This window comes from Zonotrichia leucophrys, chromosome 1 (assembly GCF_028769735.1).
Source record: "Zonotrichia leucophrys gambelii isolate GWCS_2022_RI chromosome 1, RI_Zleu_2.0, whole genome shotgun sequence".
NCBI classification, from domain to species: Eukaryota; Metazoa; Chordata; class Aves; order Passeriformes; family Passerellidae; genus Zonotrichia; species Zonotrichia leucophrys.
The window spans coordinates 14,340,950-14,365,271 of record NC_088169.1 but is presented as its reverse complement, the minus strand read 5'-3'; the positions used below and the strand labels follow the sequence as shown (position 1 = coordinate 14,365,271).

The 24,322-nt window shown below is 40.0% G+C and overlaps 1 protein-coding gene across 3 annotated transcripts in view; it reads right to left on the bottom strand.

The window, feature by feature from the left end:
• The window catches only part of APOO (apolipoprotein O), a 29,430-nt gene extending 5,446 nt beyond the window's left edge, over positions 1-23,984 (bottom strand). The window contains exons 1-7 of one of the 3 annotated variants that reach the window (XM_064707174.1): positions 23,832-23,984; positions 19,289-19,396; positions 16,934-17,053; positions 14,291-14,345; positions 13,138-13,233; positions 11,107-11,198; positions 6,075-6,182 (exon numbers count right to left, since the gene is read on the bottom strand). In XM_064707174.1, the coding sequence (XP_064563244.1) occupies positions 6,075-6,182; positions 11,107-11,198; positions 13,138-13,233; positions 14,291-14,345; positions 16,934-17,053; positions 19,289-19,396; positions 23,832-23,840 (588 nt within the window). In that variant the 5' untranslated portion in view covers positions 23,841-23,984. Of the gene's footprint in view, positions 1-6,074; positions 6,183-11,106; positions 11,199-13,137; positions 13,234-14,290; positions 14,346-16,933; positions 17,054-19,288; positions 19,397-21,796; positions 21,818-23,831 lie in introns of those variants that run through there. The other 2 variants (XM_064707167.1, XM_064707180.1) reach the window with 2 other exon arrangements.
• Between the last annotated feature and the right edge of the window lie 338 nt (positions 23,985-24,322).

Genomic DNA, 24,322 nt, shown 5'->3' with positions numbered 1-24,322 from the left:
GCTGCTCAAGATGCTGCAGGGAAGGGATGCCATCCACAGGGACTTCACAGGCTCCAAACGTGGGCCCGTGTGAACCTCATGAAGTTCAGCAAGGCCAAGTGCAGGGTCCTGCACTGGGGTCAGGACAATCCCAAGCACAAACAGAAGAGAATGGATTGAGTAGAGTATGGATTGGGTAGAGAATGGGTAGAGAATGCATTGAGAACAGCCCTGGGGAGAAGGATTTGGGGATGCTGGTTGATGAAAACCTCAACATGACCCAGCAATGTGCCCTTGCAGCCCAGAAACCAACCACACCCTGGGCTGCCTCAACAGTAGCGTGGGCAGCAGGTCTGCTTTGCTCCTGGAAGCACACCAGGAGTGCTGTGTCCAGCTCTGGGGCCTGGGACATCAGAAGGATGGGGACTTGTTGGAGCAAATCCAGTGGAGGCCAAGGGATCATCAGAGAGCTGGAGCACCTCTTCTACAGAGACAGGCTGAGAGAGCTGGGATTGTTCATCCTGGAAAAGAGCAGGCTTTGGGAAAACTTCTTGCAGCTCTCCAGTGCCTTAGGGGGGCCACAGGAGAGCTGGAGAGGGACTTCTCAGAAGGGCCTGTAGTGACAGACAAGGGGGAATGGCTTCAAACTGGAAGAGGGCAGGTTTAGATTCCATATCAGGAAGAAATTCTTTGCTCTAAGGGTGGTGAGGCCTTGGAACAGGTTGTCCAGAGAATCTGCTGATGCCCCATCCCTGGAAGTGTTCAAGACCAGGATGGATGGGGCTCTGAGCAACCTGATCTAGTGGAAGCTGCTCCTGCAGGGGGTTGGAACTAGATTATCTTTAAGATCCCTTCCATCCCAAACTATTCTGTGATTCTGCAATACTAAATGTGATGGAAAATGTAGCAAAGGAAGCTAGAAGAGACTGGAAAATGTTTCAAAGAGTGGGTCAAATTTATATATTACCAGTTAAACGTGATAAGGTACCAAGTCTGTGCAATCCTGCATATGCTGTGCTAGAGATATGGACTCAATACATCAAGATTCAATTATGAAGATATTTCTTAAATGTCTTATTCAAAAAATGCCTAGCAAGACATTTAAAAGGTAATTACTTCTTTGAAAAATCCTTTTGTTTTGATTACTACTCTGGATATTTCCTAGTAGGGGAAATCACATCCACAAACCACACCCATTTCAAAATAATAATCTACTCTGTAATTTGCCTGTACAGGAACTTCTAAGCTATGACATTTTACTAAAATTTACAATGAATAATCTGACTAACGATGCCTCATCTCAGAGTTTACTCAATCCTGAACAAATGAACTAAAAATAAGCTCCTCACAGAGAAGGCTGTGTTTTTCCAGTTTCTTGTTTTAACTTGTAAAGAGTTATTATTGTCTAGGTAAGCTTTTTTTTTTTTATGTCCTGAAAGAGGAAAACAATCTAAAGCAACACACACACGTGCACAAGGGAAGAGCTGTCTTGCTAAATTCCTTTGTTTCTTTGAGCTGAGGAGATCTCATCACAGGGCTTGCCTTCAGTATAACTGTTAACCTGAGTTATTTAATTCAAGCCAATCCACTGACAGACTGTCATTCCTCACACAGTCATTTGCTGAATTAGCAATTCAGAAGTTTTTACCTCCAACCACTGTATATGCCCACAGTGTAAATGGTGAGCTCGAGCAGTAATGAGAGTTAGCCAGAAAAGGACTTTCTGTGGCACAGGCACATCATTTCAGAAAAAAGTGCCAAAGTCCTCCAGCACACTCAAAACCAGGTCAGAAGCACAAAATGTGTTTAGATCAATGACTCAGAAGACAGACTTCCTCTGTGCCAGGGTACCCTCTCATAATCAGAAGCAGGCACATATTCAAGAGAGTCTTTCTGCTTTCTGGCTCAACACAACCACTCCATAACAAATCTGGGTGGCCACAGGAGGTCACACATCAGAGCTCTGTTCCACAGCAGAAAAGGAAATATTTTGCATTCTTGTGTTTCTGTTTCAAGTGAAAGGTGACTGATAAGAAATCTCCATAATACATTTATTATCAAATGTTCAATATATAGGGATTCCTTGGGATTTACAAAAAATCATTATTTGAAACTAAAAATAACACTGGTACTAAGAGGACTGTACAGTTTCAGTACATGAGTGATTCAAAACCACCTCAACTTAGCTCACACAGTATCTAACAGAGATACACTGAGACCTAAACTTTAAACAACAAACTTCACAAAAAAACCCACCATGATTACTGTGAAAATTTTCCTTCCATACAAAGAAAAAGCCCCCAAGGCAAACCAGCTAAATGTCAAGCCCCCAAACATGAGGTGCCTCCTTCCCTTGCATTACAGTTGAACCAGGTGCACAAGTTTCTGTTGCTACCTCAGAAGTCTTGCAGATGGCCAGACCCTGTTACACTAATCTTAGAAATTACAACTTCAAAAGTATGTAAGATAGGTGTGTATCTTTTATGTTTATGGAAACTCTTGAAAGGGAAAGTCTGGCCACCAGAAAAAAAAAACAAAAACCAACACAGCTGCAAAAGAAAAACAAAGGCTCACCTGGGCTCACAGATTAATAATTTACCTTCTGTCCTCTTTGGTTTGCAATGTATTGCTTGAAATAAAGAGAACATCACTGCCTTACCTTATTCATCCTCCCCCAGTCAATCAGTAACTTTTTCTTCTTTTACTTAAGTTGACCTTGAAGTTAATTTTCACAAAAATATGAAGTACTTTCAAAAATGTTGCTTTAGGCTGCCCTTAGAGAGATCAACTTTTTGCAGAGTACATTCTTTCTGTTCATCCACTTCTAGCACATCTAAATTCCCCACTGCCCAGAACAAGGATCCACTCCAAAAGAAGTCTGTTTGTATTTCTTACAATTTTCATACTGTTTTTATTCCTACTACCAAACAATAAAAGAAGGGCATGTGACAGGAAACAGCATTTTCTGCCAGAAGTAGATGTTTATCTTTTAGCTGTGATGACCAAACTTTTGCCTGCCTGTTCAGAACCCACCAAAGCCAAGCCTAACAAGCATTTTCTGTAGAAAAAGCTCACTCAGCTGCTTATGTTGTGTTTTAAAAGATGACCAAAATACATGGGACTTCAAAACTCTCTTAAAAGACAATTTAAGGTTTGTTATGGTCACAATCTGTGATGCTGGTGATGAGGCTCCCCAGTCAAAACACTGACACCACAATTTTCAACAGAGCTTTCAGGTGAGGAAGGTTCTGGTCCACAATTTCCTTGACACTTGTTTTAAGCAAGTACAGGAAATCAGCCAAAGCTGAGCCCTCTTTGCACCTGGAGACATTTTGTAACCAGCCAGCACTTAATAAAATACCCAGAGACTGCCATAGAGATACATTTTAAATATATGTATATATAAATATAAAATATATTTATATAGTTTACATGTGTAATAAAAACATATGGGTTGAAAAACTGTATGTATCATGTATTGCTAAGTCACTGGTGGTGTCCATCAGCACACCAGACAGGAAGGAAAACCAAATAATATGCCATAAAAGTTTCTCAGCCTCTGAAGCTGAGAGGGAAATTAGTTTTCTGTGAGATCTCATTAATAGATGGGCCAAAGTGGGAAAGAGCAAACACAAGAAGAAAGGAACACGGGCTGAAAGAAGGATGTACTAAGAGCTGCAGTGCTGTTCTGCTTTTACACAATTTGGCCTCTTCACTAAAAACAAGGGGTGCCCAATTCAGTGCTGCTGGAAGAGAAAGAATCCAAAATTGTTAAAAATACAGCAAAACTCTTTGAATGATATAGAGACAAGATGAAGTGAGAATTAATAGAAGAAAATTACTTTTCTGTGTGCTTCAGTTCTAGCAGAGAGATTTTATCCTGACATCCTGAAGAGATCCATCCTTCAACAGCATATTAAAAACATTTATCTGCCTGACTTGCTCTGTGGAGGGGCTGCAGCCACAGTGTTTTGAAATGGAGGCACAGAAGGTCCCAGAATTCATCTTTCTTGGCAGAACTCAGAATTCAGTTGATATGACCTCAATTTGGCACAGGATTTTGTTTCATAAAACCTTCAGAAAATTAACATACCACATTTATTTTAATGACATATTGCTGCACAAACATGAAGTTATGCACAGCTGTGGTACCTATGACTATCAAACAAATTATGAGCAACGTAACAAATTAAACAGAAGCCAAGAAGAGCCACCCAAATACTGCTTGACTATTTGCAAGAATCCTTTGTGTAGCAACAGGAAAATGCTGGAGTAAATGTCACAAAAACAAAAATAATGTCTTTTGCTCTGGCATAGTTTCATGAAATGGGTTACATCTGCTGCAACAACAACTCAAGAGTCACATTTAGACCTGTCTTCACTAGTTCAGGAATCTAGCTGCTTAGAATGACAATAAGAAATACACGTATAAAAGCAACCAAATTCTTCCACAAGGTTGTCAAATTAAGACAGAAGTGACAGAATCTATCCTACAATGCTTTGCCAATTTTAGTTTATGACAGTTAAAAGCATTTTCTTCCATGACACTTCTGTATGAGTAAAAGCCTTCAATAAAAAAATGGAACTTAAACAGAAATTCTTCTGCTTGAAAAACTGATAGTGATTTGGTGGTGCTGATAATCTGTATGATTATTTCCACATGAAACAAACCTAAACCAAAACCATCTCTACCCACCCAGATTCTCAACTGTGTGTTTAGTATGGTTTCACCAACCCTGGCCAAAGGAAGCTTCAGGACAAACTTCTTCCATCAGAATCACTTCTCATTCCCCCTTCTAGACAAAGGCAAGTGACTCCTGCCAGCTGCTGCTCAGCCTCTCTGCACAGCAGGGAGACAGGAGCCTCTGCTGAGCAACTCTGAGCACACAGCCCCAGCAGGGCTGCCTGCCTCAGTGCTAATGGAAATGTTCCATCCAGTGACCAAGCACTGCTGGTTCACTTGAGCCACAGGGGTTTGGCCTTGTCTAATCCCTCACAGCAGCAGCAGCTCACACAGACAGCACCTGAGCAATGAGATGAACTTTTGCACAACACCCATCCATCAGCATTTTGCTCCTTTGTGCAAGTAACCTGTTTTGGCAACTAAGGGCTGTGATTTAAAGGTTCTGCAAGGAGGAAGAGAAGGAAGTGTGTTTACTTAGTGGTCTCTGCAGTTCTGCAGGCTGTTTGTTTTTCTGCTGAGGTAGCAAGTGCTTGAATAAGCCTTGTAGCAAAATGAAAGTGTCAAAAGTTTTTGCCTTCCAATAACAACCACGTGTTCTCTTTTTAAAGCCTGGGACACAATAAAAGAAAAACTTCAGCTATTTTTTACTAATGATGTCTGTTTGTCTTTTCTGAAATATTTTAACATTGCCTGAAGTTTCTTTTTGAGAGCCTAGGTTTTAGGAAAGCTACAGGACAATTAGCCAACCTTTGTTTATTCAAGTTCATTTACTGAAATGCCTTGGGCCAATACAGGATGAGCATCCACTGATGAAAGTCTTCACTCCCAGGAGACTCAGCAGCTGCCAGCACATGTGAACATTTCCCCAGCCCAGCTTGTTTGGAACTAGTCCTACACCCAGCCTCAGCAAGGGAACTTGGTCCCATCCCTGAGGTCCATCCAAGTGCAATTTTGTCTCCAACACACCTCTCTCCCAGCCACACTGAGTTTAGAAGTGAATTTAAAACAACAGAAGCTTTACATAACACACATGAACTTTTCTTTCTTTAAGCAGCAGCTAAAAAAAAAAACACCTTAAAACCTTACAGGCTTTCTTTGGCACACATTTAATAAACTTGCTCAGTTCTCCAGTCTCTCACACTATGCTTCACTAAGCCATGTACATATATTTCTTAGAATTCTGTTTGCTTATCTGTATCTGATTATACTAAAGGAAGCTTCCAAACAGGATTTCTGAAAGTTTAGTTTGAAGTAAGCCTAATGTTTTTCCACAGCTTAGAAAGAGAGAATGAAAAATTTCTCTTCAGAAATAAAGGCCAAGTCACAGTGGAACAAAACCACTGTTGTTCATAATTTTTTTTTCTGAAAAGACAGTGGAAAATTCAGAAATCAAGTTCCTCAGACTTCTTACCTTATCACCTTTTTCCCCTGATTTCTTCTTCTTAGGAGTATCCTTCCAAAGAGCTTCTACAGCAATATATCCTTGAAGACTCCACTCATACAGCTGTGTGCCAGCAACCTTTGAAACAAAAGTTTTTAGAAGGCATGAACTTAATAATCTGGGGAATATTGCCTTGCTTCTTATTTAAGTGGAAAAAGTCTCATAACACAAGATGTTTAACTCTTCCTGCTCAAGCTCACAATGTACAGAATTAATAAACATCTTGGAAAATAATGTCCCATGAGGAATAAGAAAAAATAATGTGCTAAAAACCTAAGAATATACATCTGTACAAACAGGAGTGGAATGCTTCTGTGTGGAAACAATCCCTGTTTTCTTAGTATTTGACATTCAACATAATTAACATAGGCAAAGTATTTCTTAATTTGACCAGACTCATTTTCAAAGACTCTTCTAAGGGTTATCATTGTTTTGCAATTTTAGATTTTATTCTCGTTTTTTTAGAATTTGCTGATAGATGAATGTTATGAATAACCAGCTGTCAACTCCCAAAACAGTACACAGCTAGGAAAGACTCTGTTTGCTGTATTACACCAGCAAGTATTTTATGTCAGGGAAAGGCCCAAAGTCTAATAAAACAGTATCCCTTGTCCCTTATGTACATGGAATTGTAGTATTTATAGCACCCTTTAAAACTAAAGAGTGTTAGGTTTTTATAGCCAGGCTCAGGTCTATGCTGACTTTCATATCACTATCTGTTTCTGTAAGAGGAACAGCAAAAAGGACAATCTGTCCAACTAAACAGCTATTAAACTAAAAAAGCTTAGGAAATCAAGAACTAAGAAGGTATTTCCCTATCTCCTACAGCAGGCAAAGCCACAAAATGTAAACTCTGAGAATAGGGCAACTGTAAATGTTTCTGAAACAATTTTCTGATGTTTCTGAACTACATTTTTCAGTTTCTTCCAGTCTCCATCAATTCAGAGACAGTTCAAAGACTTCCTGAGCCAGAAGTGATTTTTATGTGTGTAAAGAGACCCAAGGAATTTCCCTTCTATGAACTTTTTGCATGGAGTTCAAGGGGAAGTGCAGATTTTTAGCACCCCTGTGCCAAGTGGTTCTGCTGCTGGGTACCCGTGGTGTGAGGAGCCACTTCCCCTCGTTTGTGTGGTGTGCAATCAGCAAGGCTGATTACAGCAGCTCCTGCACAATGGTACAAGGATGTGTGCTGGCTACCTTACAAAGGAGCCTATTGAATCATCAGAATTAAAAGAAAACAAACCCAAATCAGCAACTACACTTCCAAGTCACAACTACATCCAAAATGTTTTAAATACAAAGTGTCCTTTTTGTCACCATATCTGACCAATGATTTTGGTTTAAACAAGTCCATTGGATGCACTCAGTTTTCTCTATAGCTGAAAGTGATAAGAGTTATCAGAAAAAAGCATATCAAGTGATCCAGTTAAATCTCCAAAACTGCCCAATTTACATATTTTAGGTATAGACAGTTATTTTGGTTTTCAGTATCATAAGTGTTCATTCTGTAGCATCTAGCAGTTCAACAAATCAGCTGGCTCATCTGAAAAAATGGTGGTCACTTGTGCAAACAGTACAAACCTACCACTGAAAAACATCTGAAAAATAATCACAATAAACAAAGTGCTGGTTTTGTCTGCAATATCAATGAAGACACAGCTCCCAACATAAAATGAGAAAAAACAACTGTCCTTAAGCTATATTTTTGTTTCTGATTAAAAATACTCCACTAAAATATTTAAAACCACACTAAATCCCCAACAGTACAAACTTAAAAATATTCTTATAGTCATATAAGGAGTCACATGACCAAGTGATTTATGCATTGCATTAGATGAGAAACTGGTCATTCATGCTGCTGGATTAAGTAGCTCCATCACAAGGTACAGCAGCCCAGACAGTTCAGTCTGCCAAAACCAACCAATGTTTCACCATGGCACAAAACTCCCAAGAGCCAGGACCCACAGACACTTCCACAGCTGGGAAATGCAGTTCTAGGCAGACTGGAAGTGCAAGCTGCAAAGCCAACATGCTAAAACACCACTGCTGCTGAATGCAGCACTGTGAGTGGGTTTGTAGCTGAAGTTTGAACAAACGAGTTCAAAAGTCAGATTGAGTGGCTCTCAACAGGGATTCTGAAAGTTTGAGGTGGCCATGGGCCACCAGCACCCACTCTGGGCACTCCTGGGGTGGCACCAGGGCTCTCCAAGGCCTAACGTGGCACACAGCACCCTGAGCACGCATTACTGACCACACTGGATGTCACACTGTCACACATTCAGAGCCTTGATCAGCAATTCTTTATCTATATACTGAAACTACAAACTGAGAGTGCACTGCTTTTCCTGCACTTACAAAATGCCATTTCAGGAGCACTGAGCAGCCCCCATGGACGAAGGGACCCCAGGTCCTGCTTACAGCTCACAGCTCCTGGAGCCCTGTCCTGCTCTCAGCACAGCTGGTTATGCCTCACAGACTGAACCCAGCAAGGCACAAGGAACAGGTTCAAAAGACACAGAAATAATGTGGTTTGCTGTCAAAGAAACAAAGCTCTATTGGGAAGCTCTTCTTTCTTTCTAGAAGAACAAAAGCATAACACACAGTACTTTAGTAAAATTGAAAGGTTCTAATAACAAAGGACAAAATTTAATTCCAATTATAGAGTTATTTAAATAACTGCATAATGGAAAGTTCTTTCCAGCTGGAATATAAGCCACAGTAAATACAAAGTATTTTGAGTATATTATGATTAGCTGGAAAGCAATAACATTTCAAAACACTAAGTAGGGCTCCACCAGAATAAAATAAGCTTTAGTATTAAATTTAGTTCCATACCACATATACAGTCTGACCTTTTGTTCAAAGTTATTAAAAATATAGTAATACTGGCAGTGGGGAAATAAATCCCTTACAAATTTGTGATTTATTAAAATGTGATCTATTATTTATTAGATTATTTCCTAAAGCAGGGAAAAAATAATAGTCTATGAATTTGTTCCATCTTCAATTAGATGATTAGTGTCTGAAAACTCCCTGTTACCAATGATGAGCTCTGTTGGTACAACTTCACTTAAGGAATTCATACATCTTAATTAAAGAAAAATTTTTACCTAAGATGAATTAAGGGTTGGGCCTCAATTACAAATACCCTTTGCTGTGTTTATTTCCAACTCTCCACTAGAAAGTCTGAAATAAAGGTGGGACAGAAACAAAACCCCCACAACTTAAAAAAACAAAAACAACACAATACCCAGTGAAGGGAATTATACAAGTGTAAAAGAAAAAGCAATGATGAAGTACTTAAATGTGGAAGAAAAAAAGAATATAATATAAAAAATAATTTAAACTTATGTTACAGAATATTTTCTATATTGTTTCATGAACTTAGCAAGTGAGCTTTGTACTGCAGGCATTCCTTTCTAGCTTTACAGACATTTTTTGAAAGGCTTATGAAGCATTTAAAAATAATTAATAGACAGGAAAGTGTTTCCAATTTCAGATTAAAGCCTAAAAATTATGGATGGTAAGATGTGATATGCTTACAACTTTGCTTTTTTAAGAAAAGAAAGCACAAGATACATTAGAGGAACCAAAACAGTATCTGGGATATTACTCTCCCCACAGAAGTTTCCAAATTCAGGTCTACTGTCCTGACCAAGTCAACAAAGCTAAACCCATTCCAATCTCCTATCAGATTTTTCATTACAGTCAAACTAAGAACTGTGAATTAATCAAAGAGCAACCATGCACTTCAAAGTTCTCATAAAATAAACTAGGTATTGTGAAGCTGTTAGCACCAAATCCACAGTTAAGCCTGAACTGAGCTTCTTTAAAAACAGTAACATCAGTTTGAACAGCGTTCAATCACTTCCCACCTCACTGTTCAGAAGGTAAGCAGAATTTTAATACACAGTTTCCAACAGAAATGTCTAAGCTTCTTAAGTTTTGATGGGTCTTTTTCCTGCCACTTGCATAATTTTTACTCTCTGAGAATAAGCCAAGAGAATTATCTGTATTTAGAGCATCTGAATCCTGGAAGCAGTAAAAAAAGATTCCACCAAAGATCAGAGTACCACCATGCTGGCAGAGCTCAAACTCAGCAGTTTTGACTCTCTCTAAGTCAATGACCTTTCAGTTTTTAAAGAACATTATGTGTTCTTGAGAATATCATTTTACCATTCTGACATCTCAGTGTTATTCACAAGTGGCCAGTACCTAGATGGCAAATTTACCAAAGGCTGAAATAGAAAGAATTTGTGAAAGATGCAGGGATGTGCACTGTGAGTGGTTATGGGCTGGATATGAAGCACAGTGTGGTGGGGAACTGAGGAATGTGCCAGCACTAAGTGTGGACAGCAAGGCACATGATCTAACATCAGTAAGGGCTGTAAGCAATTCTGTGCTCTCCTCAGTTCTGTCTCTACCAGGAACTCATTTCAGCAACTGCAAGTTAACAAGTTTCTTGTGTGCCTGAAACAACAAATCCATAAATAGGGAAGGCATCCAGTAAGTTTGCAGCAGAATTCTCACCCTGTTCCAGAATGTGCATGCTATCTTTCTTAAAGCCCCAACAAAAAAAAGGCAGAAAATGTCAATAACATTTATCTCAAAATGTTATGATGACTTGTCTATAGAAACTCCTTTTTCTTCTTTCAAAGTTTTCATTTGCTCACAAGATATTTCATGTTTCCTTAGTATTGTAAGTAAACACACAAACTGTACTCACTTAGCATATTTATGTTAATTTAGTATTACATGAGGTTAGAGGTTTTGAAAGGAAATTACATTCCTCTAACTGAAGACACTAGTGCAGAGGTTAGAAAAAAAAAGTCACTAAAAGGAACAAGTCTGATTATCTTTCAGCCCAGACTGCATCTGCTTTGACAAATTAACAGTAATATTGTTAATTGCCACTGACATGGCTTTTAAACATGGATGACCAGTTAATCTGAAGCTAGGAGGCAACAGAGACACTTCTGCAAAGAAAAGAATCATCACTGACCTTTGCAATAGCAACTGCTTCCTGAGGGTAATACATGGAGGTACCCATACCCATGAGAGCTGCAGGATACACCAACTTCTTTATTTTTGAGCCTGTTTTGTAACAAAAAATCAAAAACCACAAACCATTGATAGAGTATATGTTAGCCAAGTCAGCTGAATGCCCCTATTTTATTTATAAACAAAAAATACATTTCTTAATACATTTAATACATGTTCTTAAATACATTTTAGTGTATTTTCTTTTCCATCCTACCAGTTCCTTAAGAAACATAATCACTCTGATCAGTAGGGGCCCCCCTAGTAGTTTGCTAAACTTTTTAAGCTTCACTAAGATCATATCTTAGACTGGTTGTGCACATAAATTCCTTTGGACATGAACTGCTGACCAAGTCTGGGACTAGGACTGCACATATCCAGGCTCCTCTGAGTAGGAGTCTATAAGGAAAGTCTCTGAATGCTGTGACTCAAGAGGAGGATCCTCCCCAGACAGGTCAGTCTGACCCTGTCCTCTATGCAGGAACAGATCAAGTTGCCATCAAATCCTTTCAAACCATTGCTTTGTATCAATAATCACATTGCTGCTGCTCACTTGCAAGTGAAGTGCATCACTCCATCTGCAACACGAGTTAAAACCAATTATCTCTAATGGCATTTTAAAGCAAGCTGGACGACTGCACAATATTCACATGATTAAACTTTGAATACCATATTTTCTACTTAGTGAGCAGCTGTGCATATTCCAGTGCTATGATTAGACCTGGAGGATTTTATCTGTACCTTCCAAGAGGGCAATTTCTCCACAAAGATCAAGGAAAGGAAGAATAAAATAAAGAGGATTTTCAGTAACATCAAAATTAAGGGGCACTTCCTTCTATGGTTTGAATACTTTCTGGAAATAAAATTCATATTTTAAACTATTACCAGAAAAAAAAAAAGTTTTAAAATTATGGCTCCCATCCTAAAAGATTCACAAATGTAACATTTTTAGTATGAGGCATTTTCATTTTCATTAAACTTAGGATCCTCTAATCTTTCATTTCCAGTCCCAAGACTGCACTCCCCCCTCTCCTCACTTTTCTACAGTTATAAATGATGGAAGCTAATTTCATTCATGATCACACTACTTGAGAAGCAGGAATACAAAGAAAAAGAACTTCAAACAGGGAAGTTACCTTGACTTCATTAGAAAAAATACACAAGGAAAAAAAGTGAAGTACTGCTCTCACCAGCTTCACTGGAAAATTCAGTAGCTGGAGGTGCACTTCTAATTTCTACACAGCCAATCACACACTTCCAGTTCAACACATTCAGGCCCCACAAAGGTTTATTTCTGTTCAAACCATGTTCTCACTGCTATTTAAATTCTACAGCTTTAAAGTTCTGTTACCTACATTTCACTGCATTAAGAATATCTTAATGTAAGCACAAAATACTTGTTCATACTTAACATTTCTTACACTAAAATGTATTTATGAAGGCACAAGCATGTGATGAAATTAACTGTATCGTTTTTCTGTAGTGCAGGTATTTACAGCACACTCACAGTTCACCAATCTATTTGCTGAATCACAATCTGCAGCATCTCTGCAAGTCAACACACAATACTTTGAAAAAACTTGAATATACCCCTGATTGGACACATACCATAGTTCAGGAACATCTGTATTTTACCATAACTCATTCCACAGTTGTTTTCTACAGTAACAGATGTGATGAAGAACTTCAATAATTAAAAATATTTTTAGGCTAAAAGATACCAAATCAGTCCTTTGCCATTTTTGTAATACTAAAATACTACTGGGGAAAATGGAAGACTACATTTTAGTAACAAATACAGCAATGATAAAACAAAAATTGTTGGTTATTAAACACCTTTTCCATGCAGTTTCTTTATAAGGAATAGTGCAGAAACATGTTTGTAACAGTTAATTCAGATCTCCTTGTCACAACTAAAAATCAGTACCCTAAAACCCACAAAAAATTACTTACCCAAAAGTGTAACTTAACCAGTCCTATGGTTTCCACTTACCTCTAGCAAGAAACAATCCAATAATTCCAGCAAAACTTATCACACCAAGCCTTGGATAAAATCCAGCAGGAGGTTTTTGGAGAAATTCATAGCCCTCTGAAAAGAAGCCAGAACAAAGTGCTTTAATGTAATGTGAAAGTGTTTTTGTGATAAGGAATCATCAATACACGCTGGCAATTGTTACAAAACACAAAGAGTTATCAAAACACATTTAACTATCATGCTCATTTTAGATATGCTGGCAAAAAATTCAAAGCCTTTGAGTTCTTCTCTAGTGACACATGAATGAAACTGAATATTGTATTGTATTCACCAATTTTCACAGGAGCTTTGCCTTTGCTCCTGGGCCATCTGTTTTGTTTTGCTCTTTGCATCTCAATCGTATCTTTTTCAAATTACCAATAAAAACCTTTGCAAAATGGAATTTCACAGTTACACCTTAAGAATAACTAGTTTCAGTAAAATACTGTACAAAAACCAAACCAGAGAACAATGCAAAGACACAGCAAAAACAAAGTGCACTCTAAGATGGGAGTCTGGTGGGGGAATGGAAAACTATGGAAAATCTTCCATGCTAACGAGTTCAGAAGACTGAAACCGCTAAGTTTAAAGAAAAGAGGTGCAGTATCTGAAATGAGCTCTACATAGAATCCATCCTCAGTCCTGGAAAACCCAAGTGTGAAAGGATGATCCCAAAAATAAAAACGAATTAAAATTATTTTGGATTAATTCAAAATTCTTAGGAGATCCATGGAAGCAAACCAAAATGAAAAGGCTAAACACTACAAACAAAAGATTTAATGCTTGCAACAAATAATAAACTCTCCAGGAGGTTTCAGCTACTAAGCTGGGTCAAGCAAATACTGCTGGCTGGGAATAAATGGTGAGGGGCTTTCCCCTTCTCCTCCTGCATAACTAATTTTTAGTGACATTGATAAACATAAGTGCTGCTCTCAGATTTTAATTGCTTAGAAATGTAGTGTCATAAGTGACCCACAAAGGAAATTCAAACAGATACACAGTGGAAATAAATTAGTCTTAAATGCATTAGAAATTATACATACAATGATGCTTAATGGAATTCCGTGTAAACTGAAGAAACAGTACAGTCCTGCATTTTAAATTGCTAGTTAAGAAAACTAAGCTGATTTACCTCTACCATGCTCAACAGCTTTTTCTAACTTGGGCACAGCTTTGGCATAAAGATCCTAAAAAAAAGAGAACAAGGGTAAATACACATAGCAAGTAGGTAAAATATTAACTATAGACTGTAACTGAGCTGAAAAAGAAAGGAGAAATAAAAACAACAAGAAAGAAAAAAGTGATGGGTCCCTAATATACCTTTCATTCCCACTTCCACCCATCACTTATAGGGCTATGCTTGCTCAATGTTACATTTAGCATAACTTACAGATTCTTCTCAAAGGACTCTTCAGAGAGAGATAAAATACAGTACTTCAAAACACGGACAGCAATCTCAGTATTTATTGAGATCAGGCAACTGAAACTCAGAATTATCTTGGGTTTCTCAGTGTATGCAGGTATTGCAAAAATACTTGAGGTGATGCAAAGAAAGAAGTACAACGCTGCAATCAAAGGGGTATGTGACTCATTCTGCAAGGTGATAAATTCCACTTTCCAGGAGACTGTCTTACACTAACAAGACTGCATTTGGAAGTGACTTGGAAAATTAGATGTTCATAGATCTCCAAAGCAAATTAAAGACACTGGATCAACCCCATAGACCAGTTCTACATTTTTTTCAGACTGAGAATATTCAGGAAATAAACGAAAGCACATTGTCTTTTATCCAAATAAAAAAAAAATCTCAATAAAAAGAAACCTGCTGATTGTGATTTACACTAATAATGCTTTAGAGGAACAGTGTAAGGCTGTATACAAATTTGAGAACAAATTCTTAAACATATATGCCCAAAGCTAAAGCAGAGGATAGTCTTAAAATTCTACCTGAGCTGCACCTGTGCAGAAGTGAAAGCATTTGTTTAGGATATTGTATGGGGATATCTTTTGAACTTACATCTCCTCACTGGCAAGAGTGATGTAAAAAAACCCACCCAGCATGAAAATGAAAAAGTGTTAGCACGTGACACACAACATAACTTTAAATGGATGTTGGTGTTATTAAAAGACAATTTAAGAAGAACTTGCTCTAAAGATCCCAAAGACAAAGTCTGGTCTGTCATAACTGAAATATAACTGGCTCATTTCTACATCTGAGGTTTGAGCTGCATTCCCACTACAGTTAAGTAATTTTGGAAAAGTAAAATGGATATACAAACATAACCAATTTCCTTCTGATTATCCTGGGTTATCTGTTTGATTTTAAAGACAACTGAGACACACCTAATTACTATTTTCTTCAACATAGCAGGGATGAGCAGGGGGTGTAAAACCAAAGCTGACTACAGTTAAGCAATATTGCCCAAACCCATAAAGTTTACATGCCCACTTCATAAAATGAGTCAGTAAACCACTGCCAGGAAATGGCTTCTTGTGTGTGAGCAGAAGAGCACATCTTATGTCAATGATCACCAGACAGACAAAAAAAATAAAACCAACAGGATGCCAACAGGTCAGCGAGACACCCAGCAAGGTTGAAGGTCAACTTCCTCTGCAATTTCACTGCCAGTCAGGGCTGCCACAGGCAACCCAGCAAACCCATGTGCTCAGGAGCCAGAGCCCTGACTATCCTAAGGAAACCCCTTCCCCTGCTATAGGGCTCTGCTGGGGGCACTTGAAACACCAGACTGAGGAACCCTGAAAAAAATGTTTCAGTCCTGTGAAAGGCAGCACCACACAGAACTTGCAGGCAGAAAGGACAGCCCAATCTCAATCTGAACAGTTTGGCTTTCAGTGGAGAGCTGGGCACAGAGCTGGCAGCTCAAGGGGATTCACAACAGGCAGAGGGCAAAGCACAGGATCACCCACAGCTGCCCACAGACAGCCACAGGGCAAAGATTCCCCCACTTCAAAAGAAGCCTCAACATTTCCTGGGCAGGGAAGAGCAAGAAAGCTCTCCTGGGGCATTGCAACCTAACACCAACAATTTAGGCCTTGATCACAAAAATCTTGGTTTTCCTCTCTGCTACAGAGCCTATTTTTGTATTTAATGACTATTTACTCTAAGCAGACTACCTAATAAAATATATATGAGAAAGTTTTGGGGCAAGGCCTGAGGATTAGGTTTACCAGTACTTAGTGGCCTGGGATTTTCTCTCTTCCAGAGAGCTGCATTCCTTCCCTCAACATTCCAGTTCAGCTAATACTGATTTATTTTTTGCTAAGTTGTGTTTTGTCACAGTTGCAGCAAGGGCAACTTGGTTTTGCTGCTCCAAAACACATTGCTTGATAATTTAAGGCCTCCTTCAGCATGAAAACTGTAAATACCACTCTCCTATCTTCCTAACAGTGCCAAATCCAGACATCCCTAGGTATATTTAAGCCTAAAGTTCACTTCAGAAAACAATTCTATGCTTTAGTTAATTTTAATTCTTTTGGAAGGAGAACCCCTAAACCCAGGGTTTAGTTCAGCAAATTAGTATAAAGACACAACAGGTTCTGTGTGAAAAGGGGGTGAACATTATGACCTGAACTGTGGAAAATTTTAAGCAATGCAGAAAACTTTCAGTGATGGCACATTTTTGAAAAACGCTGTTAACAGCTATCAGCTCTTACTTTGCTGCTATCTGTTCATTCCAAGTCAGAAAAAACAAACCAGAATCCCAGCTGGAACTTTACCCCTGAAGCATCAGGGGTGCAATACAAACCATTGTACCTGACACCAGGCTGTGTATGGCTCCAAAACCTGCCGCAAACGGGAAACCCCCTCCTCCAATTCTGTTTTGGGATTCTCCACATATTTCGTCTCACGAGCTGGGGAGGAGTACAGTGACAGCTGTGAATATTAGCAAACAAGATGTTAAAAACAAAGGTGGAATTGTGTAAGTAGGTCTTCAGGGCATGAACAGTCTAAGCAGAGAACACCTAACACTGTGCTTACTACATAAACAATGCATAATAAAAATTCACACAGCTCTGAGACAACCATTATGAGCAAAGTTTAATTATACAGCACATAATTATGATGAAGATGACTTCTAACTGCTATACAATTCATTCATAGCTGCTATATGATCCAAGTCACAAGTTATAAATTAATATTAAAGTAGTTTAATAAGAACACACAACATAATTGTGAAAAATGTTTCCCACCTTAATCAGCACTTCTGGTTCCCAGTTAACATACTGAATGCACTAGAAATGACAATCAATCATTTTCTATGTATGCACAAGGCATCATTAAAGAGCCTAAGCAGCTTCTAACAAAGGTAACATCCAACACACGTGTGTCTGTTTGTGACTGAGCAGGAAAAGGGTCCAACACCCCAACCTTTGGTCATAACCACATCAGCAACTGACAGCATTCATGTACCCTGGCACTGAGCAAAGAGGAACTGTAATGAGCAATGGGCACCTTCACATAATAAAGGCCAAACCACTCTGGTTAGGGTTTACAATCACCACAACATGTACTACAATTACCTAAGCATATTTGAAACTGTATTCCATTAAAAAAAACCCTGAGTTTATACTGTTGAACAGCAAATCTCAGAACAAAAAAACCTATTAAAATTTCTAGCAGCTTATATACTACACAGATGTTCAGTATAAAGAGCTTATATTTTGCACCATATTTATACTCCATTTAGTAGTTTATTATAATCTGATGATTACAAGTATTGCTGCATTAAAATGTAGCCAGCTCTCTTTTGAAGATCAGCTATTTTGTAATTTAAAAAGCTGCTGACCATAACATAATACAAAATTACAACAAATTTATCCAATAATTTGGTAACTTGTGCAGCTGGATTTCCCATAATACTTTGAAAGATGAGGATTTTCAGCCTCACTTCCCTAGGAAACCAGGTCATCCCTGGCAATCACACTCACAAGCTGAACTTTGATCCTGTTGGACAACCTAACAGCAATGCCTGGCACGAGGACAGAAATAAGGAAATTCCCATATATTTTATGAAACTAGACAGCTGACACATAGAGATCCAAACTAAGAGCCTGTGAATGGCAAGAAAGGCAGCCAGAAGTCCACGGCTTGCACATTCTGCTGAGCTGGAGCTGATGGCAAGCCCATTACTCACTGCCATGAGCTCCATGCTGCTGCCTCAGGGCTGACTCAGGCCAGCGGAGGCTCCCAGGACCCCCTGCAAGTGCAGCTCCTCTCTCTGCTCACGGGAACTGCCAGCCCCAGCACCTGGGGGTGCACAGCACAGCCTGCTTCAGTTCCAGTGCTTATGGGACAACGCTTTGGGTTCGGTTGAAGAACCCAAAACTTTTAAACAACTGCATGCTCTCATGCCTATAAAGCTGGATTTGGTTATGAACTACTTATTTTGATTTTTTTGGCGTTGGAGACTTTTAAAAGCCTGTGTAACAGTGCTGCTGAGTCTACAGTTTGACAGGGTATTTTAAGGCTCTACTTATAACCAAGACATTTGTAACAACCTGAAGAAATGAAAACATAACAGGTATTACCACTACTTATTGTATTTGTTGTTGCTTAGGTCTGAATACTGTGAAGAAAGGAAAACTGATAAAATTCTGCAGGCTACTATGGTGGATTCAAAGTATTGCCAGACAAGAATTTAGATATTTAAAAAAGAGAATATTTTTAAAAATAAAACATTCTGGTTCACTGTTTTAGTGGAGAACATAAATGAATTTTTATTAGAATTTACCAACACTATTTATAGTAAAAAGTAAGAGCTATTATCTGGGTAAAAAGCAAAGAAAATATTCCTGTGGACTTGAAATATAACCATAAGTAAATCTATAAACATGAAAATATAATTTCTGAATGAAGACTAACAGGCTTTAATGTAGGAAAAATATTTTACACACAGCAAGCCTGGCCCTATCAAGTGAAGAACATCAAATGCCATGCTCAGGTAAAAGCAAAACTGTACAGACATCCCTGGTGAGGAAACCTGAGAAGCAAACTTAAAGGCACAAATACAAAAGGTGACAGGATGTACCTAAATGCTTTCATACATCAAAACACAATGTTTCCAGAATTCTTTAGATAGGAGAGCACTAAGACTCTAACCACACTCACCTCCTCAATTTTCAGCGACTCCTTCTTGGAAGCCTTCTCTGAGGAAGCAGCATAAACCTGGACAGAGAGCAAGCCCAGGCTGACAGGGGCGGCCCCCAGCCGGATTACCTGGAAACATCACCAAGGACAAGAACATCACTGTGTGCAAACAAAACTGCAACGTGCCTGAACACAGCCAGGCAGACAATGTTTATGTCCCCTATATGGTAAAGAGGGATCTCAAGAGATGCCTGGAAATGAGGAGAAAGGAGGGTCAGCAGTACACAATCCAAAGCTCTCGGGCACTGACATGGTAACATCTAAATCACTCAGGTGGTAATTGGGAAAGCCTAAGGCTAAAGGGGGCAGTAGAAATAAATGCTAACCTCATCAGTTTTCATCTCACAAAAAAGATCTTGTTTTCTCTAGTTTAAAGTAATTTTTCTATTAACTTTCTCAGTTTAAATAGCAAGATTATATTCATATTTTAAACAACTTTGCGTATGCCCATAATACCTCAATTTTTCCATAGTTAGTACCAAGAAGTTCAGTGTTTTACTTCTACTTAATATCTGCACATAGACTTAGGAAAACAAGGAGACCTGCAGCTATAAATACCAGAACAAAATCAATACTTTCTAAGAATTTTAGGAGTGTCTCCTACTTTCTGTAAGAAACATGAACTATTTGACTGTTTTTGAATACTTTAAATTCAATCCAACCACACCACACAACCACCATGACTAAGGTGGATGGATATAGCTCTTCCAATATTCAGGACCTATGCTAAACTGAATTTCTTAATGGGAAAGTCTGCTTCAACTTAAAAAAAAAACAGAAGAAAAGGAATCTTAGCTCCAGAGTAAATCAAGATGCCCAGAGAGCATTTTCCAGCAAATGCACATCTTTGTTAGCAGCAAAGTATAACTCCAGAAACATCAGTTGAAATGGGAAAGCTTTCAATGTCTCGTACTCCTGTTACCGCTCAGGGAAACGTGCAGAGTTACATCAGCCTGTGTTTTGCTGGATCAGGTTACAGCTGCAGTGGGTCTGACACCGAACTGGAGGTGCCTGGCTCCTCTCCAGCACTGCTGCCCAGCAGTCCTGCTGCTCACCTTGCCCTAGCTGTGCTGGCCAGAGGCTCCCACCGTCAGGGAATTCACCTGGCCACAAAGATGAACCCTGCAGGAGAAGGGAGAGCTTTGTGCAGGGCAGCAAACACAGCCCTTCCTCCCGCGGAACAGCCTGGCAAGCACCACGGGAGCTGTGGGGACAGGGCTCAGAAAGGAGAAGGCAGCAAGGCCTCTTCCTTTTGTGAAAAATCCATGTATTTTATAACTGGCTTTTCGCAAATATTAAAATGAATACTGTATGTGTTGTGTTAGAAAATAATGCTGCATTAATTTTCTTAAGTACTGTGTTAAATATAGTTTTAGGTTATAAAAATTGTTAAAATAGAAACGATGCTATGTAAGATGCTTTGTTTAACAGAAAGGGCTTGCAGCGAGATAGCAGCCACAGGACACCTAAATCTTTCAGAGAAAGGGAATTTATTGTCTTCTTATCAGAAGAAACGAACTTCTTCCCGCCTTGGAGGCACTGTCAGGATTAGAAGGAAGAAGTTGACTATGACCAGACAGAATCCTGTGTTTGAATGGAATTTATGCATCATGTATGAGGTGTATGAATATGCAACAGGTTATTGCTTTTAAGGGTTAATCCTCTGTTAACAGCTGTCCTTTTTCTGGCTCATGCTGCCCAGAAAAAGGTACCCGGACGTCTGTAAGTCTTTGTTTTTATTGTCTCATATTGTCTTAATTCAATTTGTCCAAATTGTTATTACTCCAATTGTGTTACTATTTTTATAACCACTTTATTACTATTAAACTTTAAAAATTTTAAAATCAAGTGATTGGCGTTCTTCACACTTTTCACAACTAGCAGGGTCGGTGGCACTGACCCAGCTGCTTGTGGCACTGGAGCCGTGGTCACACCACCCCTCCTCCACGCTGTGATGGTGGCAACTGGCCCAGCCACGGCACAATTGCTCTGTCTGGCTGCTGCAGAACTGTTAGAAAACAACTTTAAAATTATCCACACCACAGCAGCTTACTGTAGGCAGTCAAGCATTTGCAGCTTAAATTCCTTCAACTGCCTTGCAGGTGGAATGTTCATTAAATGTTACCAACAGACTCCTCAAACTAAAAACTGGGCTATGCAGTTGTCACACTTCCTGAAAACGCTGGTTTAGGTGTAGAGAAAAAGCACACAAGAACTAGGTCACAGGATTCTCTTCTGGAAGATGTAAGAGATCTGATGGGTCAAAAGGAGTGGAAAAACTTGCTTAAAATGGAAGTTTTTCCTTGTCTGAGTTTATGGACTCGTTACTAAATCACTATAAATGAAACACCACAATGACTGGATCAGCTGTTTCACAGCCAAGGAAAGACAAGGATAATCTCTAATAGTGTTTGCTTAAACACTTTTCACATACTTCCATTAGCCAGGACAAAACCAAATGCTACTAACCATTAATAGCTGTAGAGTTTATTTCCTCAATCTTTCCTTTTTTCACTGCAAAACTGTTCTGTCACTGAAAAGGCAAAAATCTAAATGCATCTTGTTTCAGAAATATGTTTTCAAATGGTGTAAATGGCGCTAAGTGTCACCAGTAGAAACTGTAAAACCAAATGTTTTAGATATTTCAGATTTTTATATAAAGACCCAAACAGCAGAGCACAAGGCTGGAAGCACCTGGGTTTCACAAAACAGTATCAGTGATCACAGAACTACTCAGACTGAAATGTTAACTGTTTATATTATCAAGATAATGAAGCGCAGACGTTTTCCATTGTTTTTAATTTTTAACAAAATGAAACTAACTTCTGAAAGTGCAAGCTGAATCTCTTCTTAAATGTGCTGTTCAAGTCATACTGCAATGGTCTCCTACATCAGCTGCCTTATGGGACAGAGAACTGCTGCTAAAACACTGCCTATTTGCATACACAGAAGTGTTTGGGAGTATGAAAGATCAACTGCTGTACTTTTTGTTTCCAAAACTCCCTTTAGGATCTCATTTTTGAATTCCATACTAATCACACATTACTAATCCAATTGCTTTAGTAAAACATTTTGACTGACTGAGCTGTGCCTTCAGCCTGCCAGTCTTACAGACACTCAGTATCAGAAAACCAGAGCCAACATTCTTTTCCATTGGCAATGCTCTGCAGTTATTTTAAGCAAAAAAGATACATTTACTCCTCTCTAGCTCAGAATTCAACTTTATCTTTAGACACCAGATAGGAAAAGCTTGAGCATACTTTTGAGAAGGCTGATATGGTCCTGAAGTATGAAAACACTTCATTTCTCTCATCTTTTTCAATTCTCCCTCCTATTTCTCGACCCAAACTATAAAAACGTAAAACCAAAATCCAAACTCTTGAACACTCCTGTCCCTGAAGCACAAATATCCTGGACAAAAAGCCACCTTCCCTTTGGCTCTTGGAGGCAAAACATGAGGTTGGCCTGAGGCACCTAAACCCTCATTAGCAGCATAAAGGTACTAACATACTTAGTGCCTAAATGCACAGGTTCACAGATAAACCTTCTAATGACAATTATGGAATTCTCAATGATTCCGAGCACAGAATTCCAACATCAAAGCACAAAAAGAACAAGGAATTAGCGGCAAGAGCAGAGCAAGCAAGGGCTCAGCACATCAGTACCACAGACTCACAGAATTGTCAGGGTTGGAAGGGACCTCGGGAGCTCATCCAGTGCAGCCCCGTGCCAGGGCAGGGTCACCTGGAGCAGTGACACAGGAACATGTCCAGGTGAGTGAGCTTTGGATGCCTCCAGAGACGCTCCACCACCTGGGCAGCTGTTCCAGTGCCCTGCCACCGTCAGTGTAAAGAAGTTCTTCCTCACGTTGAGACGGAACTTCTTGTGTTTCAATTATATATTAGTATTTAGTATACCCAGTATATTGGTATCTAGAGATATTATCAGCCCTTCACAGGGAAAATTGTACCCAAGAACCGAGCATCACCAGGTTTTGGTGGTTTGTTATGGGTTTTATAAAGGAAGCAGCCGTAACAGCGATCTGACTGGCACAGAGCTCGCTTTTAGCCTGACCTGGCGCCGCTCTAATCAGAGGCAAAGACCTCTGAGGCATCCAGAGCCGGACCGTGCTTTCCGCAGGTCCCACAGACAACCTTAAGGCGCTAAAAGGGAGACTTTTCAACATCGAGCTGACACTTTGAAGCGACAACTGCCCGAAGCCAAACTCTGCGGCAGCACACTGCAAAGAGGGAATGCGATCTGCACGCACCGCTCCGCACTCTGCGGCAGCACCGCTGCACCCCAGAAGCGACTCTAAGTGAGGACTGTGCCTCTGTTCATGCAGCACGGAGGGCACGCGGTGCCGCAGCGCTAAGAGGAGCGATGAAGCAGCCGCAAGGAGCGCGGCCCCAGCAGCGTGCGGAGCGGAGCGCACGGAGCGGAGCGGGGCGGCGCGGGAGCCCCGAGCGCTGCGGGCCCGGCCCGCGCGGGGACCCTTCCTCACCTTGAACATGGCGGCGCCGGGCGCGCGGCGACGGGGCGATGGCGTCACCGCGGCGTGACGTCACCCGGCGACCCCGCCCCGCCCCTCTGCAGGCACCGCCCGGGAAGCGGAGGGGTCCCAGCGCTCCCTCGGGAATGGCGCCTCAGGGCTCGTGTGGGACAAACGTGGTGGCGGAGTGCTGAAAGCGCTTACACACTAGCCCTCAGCCCCGCGGCATGGCTCCATGTGTTACTCTGCGGCCTTTATAAAGATGGTTCGGCTGCTCAGAGATCACAGGATCAATCACAGGATCACGGAATCAGTTAGTTTGGAAAAGACCTCTGAGGGTGTCGAATCCAACCTGTTACCGAACACCACCCTGTCAGCCAGACCATGGCACTGAGTGCCACGTTCAGCCTTTCCTTAAAGCACCTCAGGGACGGTGACTCCACCAGCAGTGCATTCCCATGCCTACTCACCCTTTGTGTGAAGAAATTCTTCCTGATGTCCCA